This window comes from Arachis hypogaea, chromosome 17, assembly GCF_003086295.3.
Source record: "Arachis hypogaea cultivar Tifrunner chromosome 17, arahy.Tifrunner.gnm2.J5K5, whole genome shotgun sequence".
Classification (NCBI taxonomy): Eukaryota; Viridiplantae; Streptophyta; class Magnoliopsida; order Fabales; family Fabaceae; genus Arachis; species Arachis hypogaea.
The window spans coordinates 115,249,477-115,272,976 of NC_092052.1; the positions used below are offsets into that span (position 1 = coordinate 115,249,477).

The 23,500-nt window shown below is 34.2% G+C and overlaps 2 protein-coding genes across 3 annotated transcripts; both read left to right on the top strand.

The window, feature by feature from the left end:
- Positions 1-2,279: 2,279 nt before the first annotated feature.
- On the top strand, positions 2,280-2,588 carry LOC112763700 (secreted RxLR effector protein 161-like). Its single transcript, XM_025809303.1, has one exon. The coding sequence runs from the start codon at positions 2,280-2,282 to the stop codon at positions 2,586-2,588; it is 309 nt and encodes a 102-aa protein (XP_025665088.1).
- Positions 2,589-7,664: 5,076 nt separating this feature from the next.
- LOC112764999 (uncharacterized) lies at positions 7,665-12,335 on the top strand. Of its 2 annotated transcripts, none has more exons than XM_025810854.3 (7): positions 7,665-8,137; positions 8,233-8,455; positions 9,598-9,724; positions 10,831-10,973; positions 11,096-11,158; positions 11,255-11,323; positions 11,736-12,335. In XM_025810854.3, the coding sequence occupies exons 2-7, from the start codon at positions 8,255-8,257 to the stop codon at positions 11,805-11,807; spliced, it is 675 nt and encodes a 224-aa protein (XP_025666639.1). In that variant the 5' UTR covers positions 7,665-8,137; positions 8,233-8,254; the 3' UTR covers positions 11,808-12,335. The 2 variants fall into 2 exon arrangements, with proteins under 2 accessions (XP_025666639.1, XP_072079448.1); XM_072223347.1 differs by having other exon boundaries at positions 7,775-8,137; positions 11,099-11,158.
- The last annotated feature ends 11,165 nt before the right edge of the window (positions 12,336-23,500 follow it).

Consider the following 23,500-nt stretch of genomic DNA (forward strand, 5'->3'; position numbering starts at 1 on the left):
AGTTTAAACTTGTCGAACATTGGCTTGTCAAAGAATTTAATAACATCTTTATCGAAAATATTCTTTTTCGATATAACACATAGAAATGATACTTCAAAAGCTACTTTGACTGCATCCAATATGAAAGCCAATGATGTAGAAATTTGGCACAAATGCTTGGGCCATACTTCAATAAATAATATTTTTTGTGTTTTTAAGAATTGTGATGTTATTTTGCCTTCTAAATTGCCACATGATAAAATTTGTGAAATATGTTTTATCTCTAAGATCCATACTTTGTCTTTTAATTACTCCCATAACTACTTATCACATTCCCTTAGAATTGATATTTGCTGATATTTGGGGACCATCCCTTATAGGCCTATAACATCTAGAACTGGTTTGAGATATTATATAAGTTTTGTAGATGTATGTACTAAATATACAGATATTTACTTGCTAACATATAAATCTGCTTTTCATATTTTTAAAAATTAGATGAAAACTATGACTAGACACAAACTTAAATCATTACAAATTGATAATGGTAAAGAGTTTTATCCATTGCTTTCACTAACTTTTTAAATGAATAGGGCATTAAGCATAGACTATCACGCCCCTACACGCCTCAACAAATGGGGAGTGTAGAAAGGAGATGTAAGCATAGTAGAAATTGGTCTTTCTCTATTGGCAATAATATCTCTTCCCATGAGTTTCTGGGAAGATGCTGTTATTGCTGCAGTTTATATAATGAATAGATTACCTAGTGGCACCATTTGAAAAACTATATAATAAGAAACCATATCACATTGTATTAAAAGTGTTTGGATGCTTTTGTTTCCTTTATCTTAGACCCTATAATAAGCATAAACTTGAATATAAATCGGAAAAATGCTTATTTTTAGGATATGACACTCAATTTCACGGATATAAATGTATGAGTAAATCTGTAAGAGTGCATATGTCTCGACATGTTATATTCGATGAACTTAACTTTCCTTATAGTGATATGTTTCCAAATATTTCCAATAGAATGACTAACACTAATCTTCTCCTAACTATGTTTATGATGCATATTATAGATTATATCCAATATCTAGCATTCCAAATACTACAATATCAACACACTTACCATCTGAACATACACATAACAATGGGACCTATGTAGATAACTCAACAATTGAAGTGGCATTTGATCATGACACAAATCAAGTCAATAATCTTGTACCTGACACTATAGCACCAACACAGAAGGAAGACATTGATCAAGGACATGATCACCTCTCTAATCAAATTCCTCAACCCACCACTAATACACACACTATAGTGACAAAGGCTAAGGCTGGCATATACAAATCCAAAGCCTATTACACACACTGAGGTTGATCTTAAGCAACAAGTGCCTAGGACTATCACTCAAGCTCTTCAAACTCCTCATTGGAAAGAGACAATGAATGCTGACTTTAAGACATTAAAGTAGTGCAATACATAAAATTTAGTTACACCCTCACCCAATGCTACTATAATTGGTAGTAATTGGGTCTTTGTAATTAAAAGGAACACTAGATGAGATATTATTCGCTATAAAGTTCGGTTAGTCACCAAAGGTTTTCACCAAAGCGAGGGAATAAATTATGAGCAATTTTATAGCCATGTGATTAGACCAACTTCTGTTCAAGTTGTCCTCACCTTAGCTATCACTCAAGGTTGGGTCTTACGTCAATTTAATTTTAATAAAGAGTTTTTAAATAGAATTTTGATGGAACAGGTGTTTATGACTCAACCACAAGGCTATGAGGACTTCAATCTTCATTTGGTGTGCAAACTGAACAGGGCATTATATGGCTTAAAACAGACACCTAGGACCTGGTACTTAACACTCAAAGACACATTAGCAACGTTTGGTTTTGTGAGTACCCGGTCTGATGTTTCTCTTTTTGTGAGAAAAAATCCAAAGTCAGTAATCTACATGCTTATGTATATAGATGACATTATGGTTACTGGCAATAATGCTACTCAGATTGATATGTTAATTAAACAACTTAATACAATGTTTCCTCTTAAAAACCTTGGTGATCTTAGTTTTTTTCTTGGAATAGAGTTTAACTATTTGCAGGGGGAAGCATACATTTGTCTCAGCAAAAGTATGCCATGGACATTTTGCGGAAGGCTAACATGGAAACTGCAAATACTATGCCTACTCTAGTGGTTGGAAATATGAACTCTATGCCAATGACTCTGAGCTGTGTTTTGATCCGCAATTGTATTGCACCATAGTAGGATCTCTCTAGTATTTGACCATGACGAGACCAGAGCTTGCATTCTCAATGAATAAAGTTTCACCATTTATGCATAGTCCTACCTACAAGCACTGGAAGGAAGTAAAGCGAACATTGCGTTATTTGAAAGGTACAGTGAGTAAAAGAATTGTGTTCTCAAAATGCTTCGACTTTAGACTCTTGGATTTTGCAGATGCTGATTGGACGAGTGATATTGATGATCGGAGATCCGTCACAGGCTACTGTGTCTATTTGGTCTTGAATCTTATATCTTGGAAGTGTCATAAACAGTCGAAAGTAAGCCACAACAGCACTGAGGTAGAATACTGAGCAATGGCCTCTGTTCAGTCTGAATTAGTGTCGCTGGAACAACTGCTAAGTGAGCTTGGAGTTCCTCAAGTGATTGCACCAACGATGTATTGCGATAACCAAAGTGCATGTATGCTAGCAGCTAACCCAGTATTACATAGCAGGTGCAAACATCTCGAATCGGACTTACATTCACTTCGGGAGATGGTCAACGATAAAGAACCCTATGTGCTTAATATTCTAGTATTGGGTCAGATAACAGACGTACTAACGAAATTGTTGTCCTTAAGATTGTTTGATATGTTTAAATGCAAACTTAAGGTCAATAATTCTCTTCCCCAAAGTTTGAAGGGTGGGGGTGTTAGTGGTATAAGTGAGAAAGGTTAGCATAGTGAAATCAAAAACCAAGAACTGGTGGCAAGTAACTATTGTGTGTGCTCTACTACTATATAAAACAAAAGATTCTAAACTTGTAGGAAATCTCCATACTCAATACAAAAATCATCTTATTTAGGGATGGCAAAACTCTCCGAGACGCGGGGATCCCTGCGGGACTGTCCCGAATGGGGATCCGACTGTTGGAAATTTTTTTCGCGAGATGAAAATGGGAAAAAATTTTTCCAAGGCAAGCGCAGGGACCCGAGTGGGATCCCCGCTAATTTCCGAAATTCATAAATTTACTGAATTGTCTTTAATAGTTTATTTCTCATATATGTGTTTTAGTCATTTCACACACACACACACACACACACACACACATATAGAAACCCAAAACTCCTAATCCTCATTTGCATAACTCTTCTTCAATTCAGAGATCCCTAACGCTGTCCATACTCCATCCAACTTCTCTGCAGCCACTCTCTCGCCACTCTCCCTTCTCACCGCATCGTCACACCTCATGTTGCCATTACCCTCACTGCATTGTGCTCTCTATTTGCAGCGTCATTTTATGTAACTATGTTGTCGTGTCCATTTTTCTCTCTGTTGCCGCGTCTCCTACCTCGTCTACTACTCTGTCCTCTGGCTCACCGTTGCGTCACCCCACTACGTCATTTTGAATGAAGTCATCATCTTGTCGTTTAGACTTTTTGTATAAAATCTTGCTATTTTTGTATAGAATGAATACTTGCATCTCTATTCATATGGAAATTAATAATTAGTTAGAACTATCCGATAAATGGGGAATGGGGTCCCTGCGGAGAATGGGCCCTGTAGGGAATGGGATGGGGAGCAATATTTCTCCATGACGGGGAACGGTAACGGGGACGGGAATGAAGAGCAAATCTAGGGGCGGGAATGGAGAGCACGGAAGCATCCCCCACCCCCGCCCTGCCCCGTTGACATCCCTAATCTTATTCATACTTCTCTAATATCTACTATTACTGAAACTAGTATAATGCTGATAGTAGTTGTGAGTTTGGGATAAAATACGATTTTTTATAATTATGCTAGGGCTAGTATTGGCTACAAAATTGAAACAAAGAAAATAACTTTCTATTTTACAGACAATAAATATAAAATTGAGAGATAATGTACAAAAATGTTAAATTCTTTTAAAATATTATAAAATAAAAACTAAAAAAATTATTTAAATAAATAAAAAATTTGAATAATAATCTAATTAAGTTACCCATGATCTGCATCATTACGGTACGGTTCTCTTCCATGGTTAGTAGGGTGGAAAAAGGCTAGTCGGCCTGTCAGGGATCTGCAACCTGACCTGTGTTTGGCCTGACCTGGCCTAGTCTGTTATAACATAGGCACAGGTTAAGGTTCTTTTAAAAGACTTAATATGTTAATAGGCCAAGCTCAAGCTTATTAATTAGTCTTATTGGTCTGTCAGGTCTGTCTGGACTTGTTAAAATATAATTAAATATATAAATAATTTTTTATTATTAACAAAATTATGAGATATTTTAAATTTATTATATTTTATTATAAATATTTTTGTATATTTTAAATACTTTAAAAGATTAAAATTTTATATAAATATTAAATATGACATATTATATATAAATATTTTTATTAAAAAATAAATTTTTTAAATAATATTTTTATTTTTGTAAAAAAAAAATTATCAAGCTTTTTAACAAGTTTTAAGTCAGGCTAGGCTGAATAACAGATCAAGTCTAATACTTTGTAAAGAGCCTATAGCAGGCTACAGGCCAAACTCAAGTCAATTAACTACATAACAGGCTAGACCTGTTAAGAACAAAGCCTGACCTGAGGTGACCTGTTTCCACCCCTAATAGTAAGTCACATGCAACCAATTTTTTTGCCTTAACATTGTTTCCAAAATTTTAACAGGACTATCGTTTATTATTCAGTTTAGGCTGGGTTTGGTAAAGTTTTTTTAAGAGGTGCTTGCACAAGCACCTGATTTTGTGTTTGGTATATTAAAAAGTCCAAGTGCTTGTGCTTGTGGCTTTTAAAAGTTAGGAGTGCTTTTGAAAGCACCTAAACGGGAGCTTTTTAAAGCTGGCTTGTGCTCATCAAATTTTATTTATTTTTCCGCACATATTTTTCGCTATTATATTGCTATTGAAATCTTCATATATTTTTCACTTCTCATCCTAACCTTCACAAATTCTAACACAGTCTTCATATATTTTTTATTTTTCAGCCTAATCTTCACAAATTTCAACACAAATACATCTCTATCACATATTAGGTATAAACTTCTATTTATTTATATTATTTTTTTGTATGTTGTTTTTATATTTTTTCAGTAGATTATCATGTTTGTTTATTTTTTATCTGCTCTTTGAGATGTGAAGAGGTTGACTTGGTTTATGAAAATCAATCATAAAATTTTCCTTACATGAACATTAGTCAAAATTATAATAACAACATGTATATACATATGTAAATATAGATATATAATCATAAGAGTAGTTTATTTGAGATATGTGTCCCATTTTTTTGTGATCTGGTAAAGGTGAGCCAATATATATAGGTGGTTAATGGATACCCAATACTAACATTGGATTACATACAAATTTTATTATTGACTAATGATAACTTTATTTATATTAGTACAATTAAGTAAATATTTAAACTATTAATTTCTAAAATTTGAATTAGGTAATTTAGTATTTTTAATGATGATGTTTAGGATAAAATAAATTTTTATGATACTTATATAAAATTTTAAAGTTAAAAAATAAAAGAGTTTATTTATTATATTTATGTTTATTATAAATTTTTTATTTTAAAATTATTTTATTTTAAACTATTATATAAATTTTTAAAGAATTTGAAAAAATAAATTATTCTTCATTTATAAACATGTTTATTATAATTTTTTTAAATTTTAAAAGCTATTTTACCAAATATAATTATGGTGCTTGTGCTTATTAAAAGTTATTTTTAATTTGATTTTATTAAACGTAAGTGTTGTAGCTTTTAAAAAGCTGTCTTTTAAAAAACAGCTTTCATAAGCTACTTTTAAAAAATAAAAATTTTATCAAACCAAGCCTTAGTAGCATTGCTCCCCTTTTTGTATTACTATTTTCCAAATCTCAGTTTATTTTTATTAAGATTTTTCAACTTCAATTATAAGTTATCACGATGATGATAATGATAAAAACGAGTAGCATGACACATGTTATGAGGAAAGGAAGTGGATTTTTTAATTTTTTTCAATTATTTAATAAAATATAATATTTTATTATTTAATATCTTCTTTTACATATTTTTTTTCTACTTAAAGAATATAATATAAACTAAAAATTACACTTTACTAAATAATAGAGTAAAAAAAATCTGAAAAAATCCTTTCCTTATTATCTGTACAGCCTTGTGGGTTTCACTTAGGCTTAGTTTAGTAAAATTTTTACTTTTCAAAAATAGCTTATAAAAGCTAACTTTTAAAAGATGTCTTTTTAAAAGTTGTAACATTTATATTTGGTAAATCAAATTAAAAATTGCTTTTAATAATCACAAACAACAACAATTGCATTTGGTAAAATAGTTTTTAAAATTTAAAAATATTATAATAGACATAAATGCAAGTATTAAATTTAAAAATTAGTTAACATATAAGATTATATTAGATTTTTAAATTTTGAAAAACACAAGCTAACTTTGAAAAGCTCTATCTTAGATGCTTTCAAAAGTATCCTGATCTTTTAAAAGCTGCAAGCACAAGCACATGATCTTTTTTATTTACCAAACACAAAATGAGGAGTTTGAGCTTTTAAAAAGCATAAATACCTCTTCAACAAGCTTTACCAAACCAAGCCTTATTATTATGATTCCATCTTAAGTATTTTCTTATCGAAATCTAACGCTGGGAATCTGGGATTGTGCAAAATGCTCATCCTAGATCCACGGCTCATGTTTCGCTCTTGTGGCGGGAAAATAAGGCGCACTGGCGCTGGAAATAAGGCGGGAGAGCAAAGAAAAAATGAAAAAGAGACGAGATAAATTAGCACACATAATTATTTAACAAATTATTAGTACCCGTACTTAAATTTTAAGGTAAAGTTAATTATTGGGTGCTTTTACTATGTTTATTTCGATAGTGTGAAAGTGAGGTAGGAGCGTGAGTTGCAATTTCCCGTGTTGGACTGGATAGGACAACACCGACGGCAAGGACAGCCTTTTGTGCAAAATGGGTCCCTCCCATAAATTTTTGGTGTCCGTTTACGTTCTCCAATCTCCATTCTACGCTACTTCTTTTGTTCTTTTTCCCATTTCTCTCGTATTTACATTATCGCCACTCCCCACTCCTCTTCCTGCATTTCTCTCTTTTTTCCTTTTGATTCACATACGTCCATTCCAGTCACTCTATTTTCTACTTCTGTGCTTTTTTTCTTTGTAACTGTAGGTTCATCACACACCACACATTATTGCCGTACTAAATCACAACTTGATGGTAGTAATAATTCAAATTTTTGACGTGTCAATATCATTCAAGTCCTTCATGTTAATAAAGGACAAACAATCCTTCACTAGCAAGCAACTCTCTTAATTGGCATGTAGTACTATGTACACAAGGTTCTTGACTGTTGAGTGTTGAGTCTTGTGTATATCTACACAAAATTTACCCCGTCCATAACTATAATCATTTCAAATTTAACAAAAGATTATCACATCCTTGTGAATTTATAAACTCTCACGTGGGATACATTCTTGTTTTGTATATTAAGATTATGATAAGGATAAAATAAAACAAATAATAGTCGCAGTAGTAGGAGACAAATTTGGGGGAGAGAAAGGTAATTGACATATTGAGGCGGAGGGAGTAACAGTAACTAGAGAAAAGCAAAACCCGCAAGTGGTATTGGTATTTGTTGGTCATGCGTAAACTCAGCTCCCTCCAAGCGCATGATTAAAGAGCCCACCCTCCCGTACTGACGTGGCATCCTCTCATTGGAACATTTTGTCTCGTTGGAATTCATTCCAACACAGCCAATAAACAATATCAGTCACACTCTTCTCTCTGTGTGTGTTTTTACCTGTGTTTTTCTCTCTGCAGAATTTTCCAAATTTCTCCTCTATCCTCTCTCCTCTGCTGCTGAAATCCCCACACAAATCATCAGGAACGCACGATCTTCCGTACGAATGTAATTTTGATATTTGATTTTGGAGCATTCCCTCTCATTTTGCTCGTTTCGTCCAATTTTATTTTCAGGTTAACTGGCTGAATTGGTTGTTTTAGTTGAAAGTGAAAGAAAAAAAAAATGCTTGAAGCAATGGAAGGTTCCATGAATGGAGGCGTCCCGCAGTTACAGAGCTATGGAGATAGCAGCGAGGAGGAGCTCTCGGTGCTTCCTCGTCACACGAAAGTGGTGGTTACCGGAAATAACCGCACGAAATCGGTGCTCGTTGGTCTCCAAGGCGTGGTCAAGAAGGCCGTTGGACTAGGCGGTTGGCATTGGCTGGTAAATTCTCTTCACCAATGGTTACGGTTATTGCTATTCGCAATTGCCTGGTTCTAAATTTGAGTTACTAACCTGGTTTATCTTTGCATTGTTTATGGTTTTCATTTTCTTTCTTATTAATGTCTTGTGTCAATCAATTTTTTTGTTCATAATTTGATTGCTATTTGGCCACCACTTTAATCTGTGATCAAATTAAATTATTGCTCTTAATCTGCTATTGATTTTCTGGTGCCTATCTCATTGAAATATGTACAATGAGGTTTACATATTTTTTAAACCCTACAGCATGAATTCTTAATCAGAATCATTTAAGCGCATGCACATATTTTTCAATTGAGATCTTCCAACTATTATTGGCTTCTAAAGGTTGCTGCTTGAATATAATTATTCCTTTTGTATTGCTTTTGAGTTACAATTTCTGATAATTAGCTGTGGTTGTTTATTGCATGTTTTATTTCATTGCTGGATCTGATGTATTTTGAGGTGTTCTTGGGATCAGTTGTTCATTGAGTGTTTTCTTTGGTTTTATTCATGGAAGGAGGGGAATTAAATGATCATTGCTTTAGTTTTGGTATTGCATTTGAGGTCTTAGCTTCGAATTGAGTACTTTTCATCCTTCCTGTACTACTTCCTAATTAGATTCATACTATTCCATGCTAGATTTTTCTCAGTCCAAAGGGGACAAATTGTTTGGGACTTTTTCCCCTGTTGTTTTTCCCTTTTTTTTTTTTTTTTCGGGGAAGGGAAAAAATAATACCTGGCTCATAAAAGGTTCATGCATGTTTCTGAATTCTGATTGTGCGGCCTCTTTTTTTCTTTCCCATAGAAAAAAATAGTAAATAATATATTTATTAATCATGATTTAGAACTCCTTCGTTGTGGATAATTAAGATGTATATATTTATCTTATTTGGATCAGAATAAGTGATATATTTATAAAATAAAATAAAATGCTTCATTTTCTTTCTTTGTTTCTTTATTTATTAATCACCTTTTCATATTATTATATCATGTAAACAGTTCACTTTTTTCAGCCTAACTCGTATTTGCGGTGCTATTTTTGGAAATTTGAATTCCAAAGTTGCTTATGTGACCATCCAAAAGGCTAGTTGTTATTTTGTGCTTGGTGTATACGGATGCAGGTTCTTACAAATGGCATTGAAGTGAAGCTACAGCGGAATGCTCTTAGTGTGATTGAAGCACCCACTGGCAATGAGGAAGATAATGACCTTGAATTTGAAAACTTATCCTGGAATGGATCAGATATGGGTAAGTTTCCATTCGCAGCTACTGCATGCTGCAGCCTGCATGTACTAGGATTGTGTTTTCAATTATGAGGCTAACTTAATAAAAACTCTCAAATAAGTATATATCCTTATATAGTGTGTTTGGAAAAAATATTTTTGGATTCGATTTGCAATGAAATGAATTGAAATTGGAAATGAATTGAATTGGAAATGAATTATTGTGTTTGAAATTAATGATGTAGAATAAGAATTTATTTAATTTAAAAAATAATATAATGATATAATTTTATATTGTTAACTTTTATTTGTCACGGAAGTTTTCAAATACCACCACAGTTACTAGCACGGTTGGCCCGATCCTCCCTGTCGGCTGACTTGGGCGGCAGGTGTGGTCGGTTTGGTCTGCCTAGCACCTGCCCAGGCAGCCAGAGTGATATTAATACTTAAATTGTAAAAATATTGTTTAATATTTTAAGACATTAAATTATTTCAATTCCAACTAAATCCTTTAAAAAAACAATCCCGCTACGTTACTAATAGTATTTCTACCAACTTCTGCCAACTCTTGATTATGACTGTATTTAATGGAAGTGTCTTTGTGGATGTGTCTAACAAAAATGTCTTTTTTATAGCTGTGTTTAATAAAAGTATCTTTATAGATATATTTTCTAGATGTGTCTCCTTATACACGTGTTTAAAATATAATAATTAATTATTGTTGACAATAAATTGACAGATAATATATTGGTGCCCTATATTTTTCCTTAAAAAAATTAAGGAATTTGAGTTTAGTTATCTATTCTAAACAAAAGATTTGATTTCAAATCAATTCCAATTTCGTAAGATTCTTCTCCTATAAATGTAATGTAATATGCTTGTGTAATTCCTACTTACACGCATACAACCAGCAATAGACATATTGGAAGGCTTTGATATTTTATTTGTTAATTACATTAATTCTTGTTTCGGCTTCCTTGTCGTGGGCTTAGAAAGTGATGGAGTTTGGTAACATTTGATCCATTGTGGCTTTTCTTTTTGCTTTTAGTTATTTCTAAATTTCTAGTGTCTTTAATTTTTTGACCCCACCGCAATTTCTCATCTTTATTTGTGCATTCTTTGATTTATCAGCATCCGACGACAGACGTAAGTCCCATAAATCGAGGCACAGAATGCATAGATCATTGGGATCATCACATAAGACTATGAGTAGGTCCTTCTCTGGTGATTCACTGTCTAAGGGTTCTTCTGCTTCTACGCCGAATGGGTCCACGGTACTTTACTGTTTCTTATTCATAATTTATATCCCACCCACTTTGCACGGTAAAATTTCATTATTCGTTAATATTTTTATTAACATTATCTATCTCTTATTTTATTATTTATTTCTCTTTAGAAGGTTTATTTAAGTAAGCTGGAGATGGCTGCATTGTGGAGATATTGGCGACATTTTAATCTGGTAAATTCATAACTCTACATGTTTTGGTTACAATTTCCCGGCAAAAGATGCGGTTGGAAGTGTGTCTCGTGTTTACTTACTCCTAAAATGGATTAGGTGGATGCCGTCCCAAACCCATCAAAAGAGCAGCTGGTAGACGTTGTTCAGAGGCATTTCATGTCACAGGTACCTAAAATATTTCGTGATTGAATCATTTTTCTCTTGCTAATCATCAGTGAAATGTTGTTTCATTGGTAATTATTGGAATATGACTCTGTTCCAAAGATGGTGTTTTTTTGTAGTGAACTCTGCATGGACCTAAATCGCCTGGAGTTTCTCTTAACTGGATGAATCTCAACCATAAGAAATATACAAATTTGTTGTGAAGTTAAATAGTAAAATATAAAAATATGTAAGACAAATAAGCTGTGGTTAAATATATAACTAACGGGCTTGAGGTTATTTTTCTCTTAACTGGACCGTTGCATTCAAATGTGAATGCACCGTATATGATTAATCTTCCAGAAGTTTGATGTAGTACTTGAACGAGTATTTGGCAATTACTGGGGTCCTAACGTTGTGGTTTTTTCTTCTGAAGCAAATGGACGAGTTGCAGGTCATTGTGGGATTTGTTCAAGCTGCAAAGAGGCTCAAGACTGTGTGCGATTGACACATGGTGACATGGAACCAAATGGAGTGAGAAGTTATGATATTTTTGTAAGTTATAGTCTATGCTAACAGAGATAATGTGTGTAATATCCACTTCCATTCGTACTATGTAATATATTATCGGTGATTTTATCCTTGATATAGTAGTAGGTTAGTACTGGGGTTATAGAGGTTCTTACTTTGTCGTAGCAGCCAAGTTATGTAGATATATATTATATGAGAAATGTTAGCGGCATCAAAATTTATTATTTTTGATCATCACTTAGCCATCAACTCAATTCATTTAGTTTAGTAATTCAACAACATATTTTATTCGATACTTTTCAATATTAATGGCTAACTGATGGCTAAAAACAACAAATTCTGATGGTCTTTTAGTATTTCTCATATTATATATGTGACCTTGCAACTGGATCTATCCTTAGGGAAGTCTCCACAACTTTGTTTCCTTAAGCTTGATTCAATGTTCTTCTCAACTGGGAAGTGGGTTTTCTGAGACCATAATGTATATATATTTTAGTTCTCGTAACTTATGTTCTTCTTAACCAAATTGATTCTGTTATGATCATACATACTGGTCTCGCTGACCAGTGCCAGTGCTAATCCTTTGCTTATCTGTTTTTTGAGGACTAATTCATGATGATTTTAAATTGTTATTTTCTGTAATGACTTCGTTAAAATGTTTGCTAAGGTTGCTATTAGTTATTGTTTTTGAGATTGGTTGTAGAATCAGGGATTAGAAATTTTTTCTTTTCTTTTTTGGTAATTTTCTAGAAGTGTTGCCAAAATATTTGCTTTTGTCGATTTGACTCGGTATTTCTGTTTTTCTTTTTCAATATTAGGCATTATGCATCAGTGGCAGATTAGTTAAGTTAAATTAGTCGGTTAATCATAGTTTTTATCGCGGATGGCGGCTCATGACGGTGAGCCAAAAATCCGCCATAAAGTTATAGCAGATGGCGTTGCGAAAAATGGCGTAAATGGCGAATTACCTAAAAAATACACATATGTACAAAAAAATGTAGAAAAATTGCAAATATAATAAACTATAAAATATATCTATATAAGCAACTTTGTAGTCATAAAACATCCAATGAATATAGCAAATAAAGTAGCAAATTTAGCAAATAAACATAACATCAAGTTCAAATTATAATTCAAAAGTCATAAGCAAGTCATAAAATAGAAGACATAAAATATAAAAACTATAAACCATCTACATTCTAAATCTCATCAAATTCATCCAAATTAACACGATTATTATCGTGTCCCTTTGCCCCCTCATCATCCTCTAATTCGGTATCATTGAATTGAATCTCTTCTTGTTCTTCTTCATTTTCAGAATCCTCTTCATCTTTAAATTCTGGTTCTTCTTCCTCTTCCACAATTACTGCGTTTCTTTTTCCTTTTTTTGAAGCCTTAGACCCACTTGGTCTACCCTTTGCACCACCTCTTGTAGTTGCAGGTTCTTTTCTTTTTCTATTTTATTGTCTTCTAGTATTTGTCGTAGGCTCATGTCCTCCCATTGCTTCAAACACAAGGTTCTAACTCAAAGTGTTGTCATCTTGATGAACCAAATCAGCATCATCATCCACATTATCATCATCTCAAAAGGTGGCAGTCCCAATTTCTCCCACTAACCACTCATTACACTCATCAATGTCATTGAGTGCAATAGTGTCAACTTCATCTTTAAGGTTGTACCTCTCGATGAGTTGTTGGTTATACTTTATGAAGACCAAACTCTCCATCCTTTCATGATCAAGCCTATTTCTTTTCTTAGTATGAATATGCTCAAATATACTCTAATTGCGCTCACATCCCGAAGCACTACAAGTCAAGTTCAAGATCTTATTGATAGCAAGGTCTCGCATGTCTGGAGCTTCATGCTCATATGTCCGCCACCAAAATGCTATAAAATTAAAATAAATTTGTCTAAGCTTTTAATCGAACTAAATTTATAAAGTTTTGTAAAATTTATAACAATCTTACCGGGTGAAATCTTTTTCCTTTGAGATTTTGCAAAATCTGATCCAAAAAGTCCATAGCCGACCTTGTATAGTGCTTGCTCCTCCAATATCTTCTGTTGCACTTGACTTGGCACCAATCTAGTGATGCACTCAAACCACCCCTTTGTAACTTCTAAATCCAGCTCAATCCGAGGGGTTATCATAAAACAACTCGGGATTTAGAAAATGGCCAGCTGCATGCAACGGAGTACTTGCTCTCATCATTAAGAAATATTTTCATGATGCATTCCTTTGCCTTCAATATTGTTTCATAAATATATACCATTGGTGGCTTTTTCTCCCTATCAACAAGTCTAAGCACCCGAGTAAGAGGGCCCATGATCTTAAGGATGTACTTGACATGATTCCAAAAGGAGGGCATGATAACAATCTTTGTTGTCTCCCTCCCCTTTGTCTCCTTTGACAACTTATTCTTTGCCCATTCATCTGAAGTGAACATTCTTCTCATATTTCCTTTCTCCTCATAAAGCCTTTCCAAAGAGAGAAATGACGTGGCAAATCGGGTGACTGTATGCCTTACCAACTCCTTGTTATTTGTGAAGTGTCTCAACATAACTAACGTGCTAGAGTGACTATAAGTGAAGCTAACCAAAGAAATGGCCCTTTTATGGTTTTTTGAATTAATGGTAACTTCCCAATGTCCTCAAGCATCAAATCCAAACAGTGGGCAGCACAAGGGGTCCAAAAAAATTTGGTCTTTTCTCCATCAGCAACTTACTGGCAAGAACATAATTGCTCCCACTTTATCAGTTACAACTTGAACAACGTTGTGCTCACCAATTTCCTCCACAACATCATCAACAAGAAAATTAATAATGCTTCTTTGCCTCTTATCCATCCAAGTATCTGACATAATAAAGCAACCATACTTTTTCAATTGTTCTTTATGACCCTTCAACAATCCTTTGGTGTATTCCAACTCCTCATTAAGCAGTGGGCCTCTTAGAGCATGATAACTGGGAGCAGGTAAATTGGGACCAAAGCTTCCAACAGCCCACAATATTTCTTGAAAACTCTTCAACTTTATTGGGTTCAATGGAATCCCAGCTTGGTAGAACCACCGTGCTATGTATCGATGAACTCTACGAACTGCTTCCTTATTACATACTTCCTTGATGTTTTGCTGCCTCAATTTCTCTCTTTTGTTTCTTGCAATGGCAGTTTCAGGTCTTCTAACAAACAAGTCTATTGGACCTCTCATGCTAGTTGCACCCTTGCTAGCACTACTTGCACCCCCCTCTAGCTGCTGCCATTGGAGCTGGATTATGAGGTTCATCAATCCATTGAGTATCTTCCTCCGACAATTCGAACCCCAAACTCTCTAAGTCAAGTTCCCTAGCATTGACACTCTGTTCTTCGGTGCTTTCTAGTGTGGCACTTTGTCTTCCTCGATTCTTTTTCTGATTGTAATACTCCCATAATTCAGCAATAACATCTTTTAGGATCATCTTACATCCAGCAATGTTTCCAGGCTTGATCATTAAGTACTCTTTTACCAGTGTGATGCCTCCTTTCATAATTTTCCACAAAAATTACATACAGTGTCATTAGTATTTTCTTCTTCTACAGTACTAATATATTTTTAGCCTGGGTCAACTCTATTAGAACGAAAAGGAGCTGCGGGACCAACAGGGACAGTACCAACAGTAGGACCAGCAGAGGCAGGGGTAGGAGCATTAAAATCAAGGGCTTGTCTAGAAGTGGACATAGTGAATTGAAGTCCGAATGGGAAAAAAATTGGAAGAAGAGAAGTTCTACACTGATTATTAGTAAAGAAGGGGCAACAGGGAAGAGAGAAAAGAAAAAAATAGGACCAGAGAAGATGAAACACATTGTACAAACTAGCAGTGATGAGCAGGTAATGAGCATCAGTGATGATCGGTGCCACCAGCAGTGGCGGCGACGGGCGGCGCGACGAGCGGCGGCAATGGGTGGCAGCGTGGCTCAGAAATCAGCGTCACAGAGATGAAGAGAAGGTTTTTTTCGAAGAAGAGGCTGATAAGCGGGTATTTTATACGCTTTTTGTCATCATTTTCATATAGTTTTTGTTATGTTTTGTTTGAGTTTTATTATGTTTTCATAGGTTTTAGTGCAAAATTCATATTTTTGGATTCTACTTTGAGTTTGTGTGTTTTATGATAATTTCAGGTGAATTCTGGCTGAAATTGAGAAGTTTTAAAAAAGTCTGATTCAGAGACAGAGAAAGGACTGCAAATGCCGTCAGATTCTGACCTCCATTCACTCGAAGGAGCATTTCTGGAGCTACAGAATTTCAAATGGCGTGCTCTTAATGGCTATGGAAAGCTAACATCTAGGGATTTCCAGAAATATATAATAGTTTATACTTTGCTCTGGAAATGAAGGTCCAAAATTGGCGTTCAATGCCATCACTTCACCCTCTTCCTGGCGTTGGACGTCCAAAAGGGAGTAGCTGGCGTCCAACACCCAAAAAGGAGTCCAAAGCTGGCGTTCAATGCCCAAGAAGGGTACTAGCTCGTGGAGTCACCCTTAGCTCAGCCCAAACACTCACCAAGTGGGCCCAGAAGTGGATTTTCGCACTATCAACCTAGTTTATCCTATTTTCTGTAATCCTTAGTTATCAGATTAGTATATATAGGAGGAGATCACCCTTGTTTAGGATCTTCTTCTCCCATCTTTGCCCATTCAAACCTTTCATTACTTTTCTGTAAGCTATGAGTCACTAACCTCCTAGGTGAAGTTTAGGAGCTCTGCTGACTTTTATAGATTAATAATATCAGTATTCTATTTCAATCTATGCTTGATTCCATTCTAAGATGTATCTTCATTCTTCATCGTAATGAATTGGGAGTGTAACTTGACCGTCATCCCTATTCTACATGGGTTCTTGCGAGTCCTTACAAGCTTGATTATACATCTCTTAGACGGCTAATCCACGACATTGTTAGGGACTTGGAGACATTAGTTAAGCCGAGGTACGGGGCGATTAGGGCCTTTGTGGTAGAGGCTAGAATCATGAAGCACCATTCTCTGATCCAGAAGATCCGACCTTGTCTGTGGCGCTTTGAGTAGGATCATCAAGGGAATGGACTGCTAGAGCTTTACCCCCGTTCAGATTGGATGACCACTGACCTGGCATTTGATCTGAAGCAGAGAAGATTAATGACCACTGACCTGGCGTTAGTCACTTACAGCCTGCCATGGAATGAATCATCAGAAGTTGAAGTAGACAGTGAGAAAAGTTGATCCAGAAGGAGGAAGCATCTCCAAAGCCTCAACCGTTCTCTCATCACTGATTTCACACCTATCTAGTAACACCTTATTTATTCTATTTTTATGCGTTTTTCACAACAACTATATTTTCCATCCACCTGACTAAGATCTATAAGGTAGCCATTGCTTGTTCAAACCAACAATCTCCGTGGGATCGACCCTCACTCACCTGAGGTATTACTTGGACGACACGGTGCACTTGCTGGTCTATCTGTGCGAATATTGCAGAGTCAATTTCATGCACCAGAGGCAGAGGAGGGAGTTTTTGAATGAGGGGCTGATTATTAGGGTTAGTGGTTAGTGGGATCTGACTTAGGTTTCTTAAATTGCCCAAACCACCCTCAGATTTTTCTGGGAAATCCGAAAACCCCCACTATTTCCGCCATTCGAATCGCGTTCCGCCATGGCGCCACCGCAATTGCGGCTGCCATGGCACCCCCCGTTACAACCCCAACGTGGCGCCCAGTATATTGCGGTAGGGTCAAAACCCGCCACGCCATACCGTTATGGCGTCGACATAACTGCTATTTGAAAACACTGCAGTTAATCATAACTGTATTAGTCAGTTAGCTTTAGTCAATTGACTGAACCACACCCTATATATATATACTTGTATGACTTTACAATTGAGAATTCAGAAATCAGAATCATTTTTCACATTACCTTGTGTTCATCTAACATGGTATCAGAAGATATTTTCTCTCCCTTCTAGCACCTTCTGCAATTTTTCCCATCTTCGTCTTCCTTTTTTTTCCACAATTTTTTTCGCAATTTTGTTCCTGATTCTTTTCCCTTGTTCTCGTTAGAAGCACGCAATCTCGATCACGAACTCTAAGAAGCTGTCCAAAATCGTTTTCGTCTTCAAAGATCCATGGCGAACTCAGTTTCTTGATCTGCCTCTTCCACGATTCCAGATCCATTTTTCCTTTCTTCCTTTGTTCAACCTGGTTTGATACTCGTCACTCAGCGACTTGCTGAAGACAATTACTATTCGTGGGGTCGTGCAATGCGGAAGGCTCTCAACGGCAAGTGAAAACTTGGTTTCATCACTAGCTCGATCCCGCAACCAGATCTGGACACTGAGCCAGAGAAATTTGAGAATTGGCAATGTGTCAACGACGTGGTAAGCATGTGGTAAAGCTTGCACAGCACATGTCTGATCCAAGAGTGACACATTTAAATGCTGTTCATCACGTCTTGCGCTATTTGAAAGCATCCCCTTGGTAAGCATGTGGTAAAGCTTGCACAATACATGTCTGATCCAAGAGTGACACATTTAAATGCTATTCATCACGTCTTGCGCTATTTGAAAGCATCCCCTGGGCAAGGGATTCTTTCCTCAGCAAATTCGAAGTTCAACATCTCACTATATTCTAACGCTGACTGAGGCAGCTACCTTGACACTCGCAGATCCACTACGGGTTATTGCACCTTTCTGGGAGATTCCCTTGTGTCCTAGAAAAGCAAGAAGTAAGATGTGGTTTCTCAAAGCTCTATGGAGGCTGAGTATCGGGCGTTGGCGAATGCATCACATGAGATTATCTCCATCATTGCACTCCTCAAATTCATGAATATTGAAGTCAACTCTGCCATGTTATTTTGTGACAATATTTTTGCCATCCAAATGGCCACAAATCCAGCACTGCATGAGCACTCCAAGCATATAAAAATTGACTGTCACTTCATCAGGAAAAAGGTTACAGCAGGAATTGTCAAACTCGTGCATGTACTAAGCAAACATCAGCTGGCTGATGTGTTCACTAAGGCCCTTCCAGCACCTCAGTTTTGTTTTCTCATATCCAAATTGGAAACATACAACTTGTATGATCCAATTTGAGGGGGATATTAGGCATTATACATCAGTAGCAGATTAGTTCAGTTAATCATAACTGTATTTGTTAGTTAGCTTTAGTCAATTGATTGAACCATACTATATATATGACTTTACAATTGAGAATTCAGAAACCAGAATCCTTTTTCACATTACCTTGTATTCATCTAACACAATAAACAAAATTCAAAAGGAATCTAAAGAGCACACATATCAAAGAAAAAAAATATTAATGTACAACAAATGCACATGAGAAAAAGTGATATGAACCATGAGTTTTAAACTATGAAGCACAGACACGGATACGACACACGACAAGACACGCGACACGCGAATTTTAAAAAGTTTTCGGACACGGGGACACGCATATATTAATAATATAATATATTCCTTAATATTAAACTAATAAATATTTTTAAAAACAACCATATGATATGCATTTTTTTCTTAAAATGTATAGGTATTCAAAATATAAAATCCTAAATTCCTATGTCTTAATAGAGATAGTAAGAGTTTTGTACATCACATGTACACAAAAAAAAGTTATCTAAAATCATATTATTTCTCCATCATATATGGCTGATATCTTCATCATTAGAAGAAGTCACTCTTTTCAACTCCGGTTCATCAAGAGAAAGGTGAGCAACTTCAAGAACACCATTTTCTTCATCAATTGGTGAAAAAGTATCTCCAGCAATATCCCACATCGTAGTTTCTCCTTTATTGTATTGTGGAGTTTTTCTTGAAAGAAGACGAAGATTAGTGTGGACAAATACTAAATTTTCTGCACATTTAGGCTTCAACTTGTTTCTTTTTAGGGAATGGATAAAAGAATAAGTGCTCCAATTCTTTTCATAACAAGAAGATGAAGATGGTTGCCCTAGTAGCCTAAGAGCAATTGGTTGAAGAAGTTTTGCTTTACCACCATGAATTAGCCACCAAGATTTTGCATCAACTATGCCTCTATCATTCACAGAGTCATAATCATCAAAGACACCTCTACCATTAGAAAAGCTTGCAAATTCAATGTTTACTTTTCTCCTCTCTTCTTCATCAGAAAAATACCTCTTCAAGCATTTAATTCTCTCATTAGTGATCTCAATATCTTGATAAGGAGAAACTCGTGTAGGATCTTCCCTCAATCATTGGTGGCTATAATACCTATATAATTAGTGGTTAAGCAAAAATTAGTAATAATTCAATTATCTTCACTTATAAATAAAAGTTATAAACAATAAATGTAAAGAGGAGATGACAAGCACGGCAGAAGTGGCGACCAGAGAGACGGCGAACGGCAGTGAACAACGTTGACAAACACCGCAGAAGTGGCGGCAGTGAAGAGGAGATGCTGAGATTGAGAGTGAGTGGGTGTGGATAGGGACGACGAACACCCACGGCGATGACGACCGGAGGTGGAAGCAACGACTGGAGGTGGCGGCAGATCGGCAGTGATGAAGAGAGGGTGAGTGGATGTGGAGCCAGAGACGAGTCTGGGAGTAGAGGTGAAAAGTTAAGTTTTTTACTTACCAAAACAATGCATTTTTTGTCAAAACGTAAAACTGAAGTGAACTTTTTAAAATACTATTCGGGTCGTATCCGGCAATGTCTGGACCGCGTTCGAACGATTTTTTTTTTATTTTTTAAGACAGAATACATTTGGACGCGAAAAACACGCGTGTCGGACGAATGTCTTCATGCGTTGTGACCGAAAAGTATCTTTACTTCATAACTTCAAAAAGAAAAAAAAAATCTCTTGTATAGATATAAAGTTGCCTTTTTGTGGTGAGTTAAATGGAAAAATGAAAATACGGCTGATAAAAATGTATAATGCTATAATCCATATAAATCTTATGCAAAGAAATTGTATTTATTTCAAGTATTATTAATAAAAAATATAAATACCATATTTTAGTGGGAAAATATATTGTTTTTTTCATTTAATAATTAACAAATTATTCTCATCCGCATGAATCTTCATATTGTATGTTGTGAAAATATGGATTTATTTGAATGAATTTTTATAAAAAGATCTTTTTTAAGTTAGTATTTTTAAAAGATATTTTAAAAAAATAAAAGTAATTTTATATTTAAAATATTTTATATAAAAATATTTTTTTATTTAATAATTATATTTGAGTACAATAATATAAAAATATTTTTGATTTATTTATCATATTAAAAATATCTTTAATAAAAATCTCTTTTAGAAAAAAAATGTAAAAGTTTGTTTGGGTGTTATTAACTTGTTAAAAAAGATATTTTTTTAATAAAAAATATATTATTTTTTATTTTTAAGTTTGTTTGAAAATATTTTAGTAATAACATTAAAAGTACTAAAAAAATTATTTTTTTTAAATTATAATTTACATCTTTTTTTAATAGATCTTTTTTACTTTAAAAAAAAGATATTTTTAACATAATACATAAACAAAAAAATATTTTTACATTGTTGTACCCAAATATAATTGTCAAATAAAATTATATTTTTATATAAGATATCTAAATATAAAAGGGTAAAGTACTAAATTAGTCTCCTACGTTTGGGTGTAATCTTGTTTTGGTCTTTAAGGTTTAAATTGTCCTATTTGAATCCAAAAAAGTTTCAATAATTAACGAAATGTCCTACATGATAGCAATATAAGAACAAGGTCGATAATTTGGAGAATAGGTACAAGCTCCAGAGGCACAAAATCAACTGTGGATGCATAAATATATGTATTTAACATTTTTTTTTAGTTTTATAGAAAATATTTCATTTTAATTATAAGAAAAATGATAAATAAATGTATTGAAGCATCCACGGTTGATTTTGTGCCTCTAGAACTTGTACTTATTCTTTAGATTATCGACCTTGTTCTTATACTGCTGTCATGTAGGACATTTCGTTAATTATTTATCTTTGACCTCCAGTGGGACTAAATTGAAGCTAAATGAAACTTTTTTGGATTCAAATAGAACACTTTAAACCTTAAAGACCAAAACAGAATTACACCCAAAGCGTAAGGGACCAATTTAGTACTTTACCCAATATAAAATTATTTTATTTTTTTAAAGACCTTTTAAAAAAAATTACTTAAAAAAATCTTTTCATAAAAGCTCCCTCAAACAAACTTTAAATTGTAACTTCTAAAATATTTTTTTTTAATTTTTCTAATATTTTTACTACTAAAATTTAACTAAACACACTTAAAAAAAATTAACAACTAAATGTCTAAATGATACTCAATTAAACCCTATGTCTTTATACCATAATAGCGGGTTTACCTAAGTAGTTCTAATTGTGCTTACCTAATAACCTAACCCCAAAGTGTCCTAACCAAAATTTGATTTTGATAATAAAAAAATGGCAATTTAGTTCTGATTTCTTAACAACACAGAACAAAAATCCATTTTAAATTTGATTTTCAACGGGTAGCAATTATGGTGGTTGGTTTATGGTATGCGGGACCATGTCGTAAGGTCTTATACATCGAATAATAAATTTTTTTTTTCAATTATTTAATAAAATATGATCTTTCACTATTTAATATTTTTTTTACATGTTTTCTTTTGATTTTATTTAATAAGTATAAGTTGAAAAATTACAATTTACTAAACAATTAAAAAAAAAAAACTAAAAGGATCCATTCTCTTTAATTTGGGCCATGGGATCAGAAGAAGTATTTAATTATGAATCAGAAGAAGAAGTATTTAATTATGAATTTGAAGATTGCATTTGAATTCTGTGATTGAAGATGGAGTGTGTCCAGCATAAGCCATAAATTGACTTCATACGGAGTGCCGTCTGCAGTAAGGAAAAGAAAAAGTTGCTGGGGCAACAATTTTTTAAAAAGTTGGTCAGCATTTTATCATTAAAAGAAAATTAAATAATTTTATACTATTGAATTTAATCTCACACCATTAAAAATACTATTGATAATTAAATAATAATTACAAAATACAAAAATTGATGCTCCTAGCATTCCTGATAAAATAAATAGAGAAGTGGAGTAGTGGACAATGCGACATATCCAGAATGTACGAACTGCAACGAGAGCTTACTTCATGCTGGAATTAAAATTTACCTCTTTTTTAAATTCCACCGTTGTAAGTTGTAACTTCCAAGTACTGTTGGCGGAGAACACAGCCCTTATCCTTCTAAAATTTACTAATATAATATAAAAAATATTAAAAAAACCTAATTTGTATTAGATAATATTATTTTTTTTTAAATTTTAAGTCAGGTGCACCTTATATCGAACGGTCACACATAATTTCCATGCGAGTGGAAATCAGGAGATTTCACTATTTCAAGGTCAAAACGGGGTCCAGAGACATACAAAGCCAATAAAGTAATAAGCCACACTTCTTCGAAACTTGTCATAACTCAAGGAACTCGCTGCTTCCTCTAGCTTCCGGACAAATTGGAAGAACAAAAAATATCAATTTCATTTTCACTTTGAAGCTCTTCGGATGTTTGAATGGACTAAACAAGAGCTGGATGGGGTAAACGAGTGCGTTGTGATTACCTAAGGTTTTCTTTCTGTTTATCAAATAGAAAATGTTAATAGGCTTTCAATAACACTTATTAATGACAGAAAA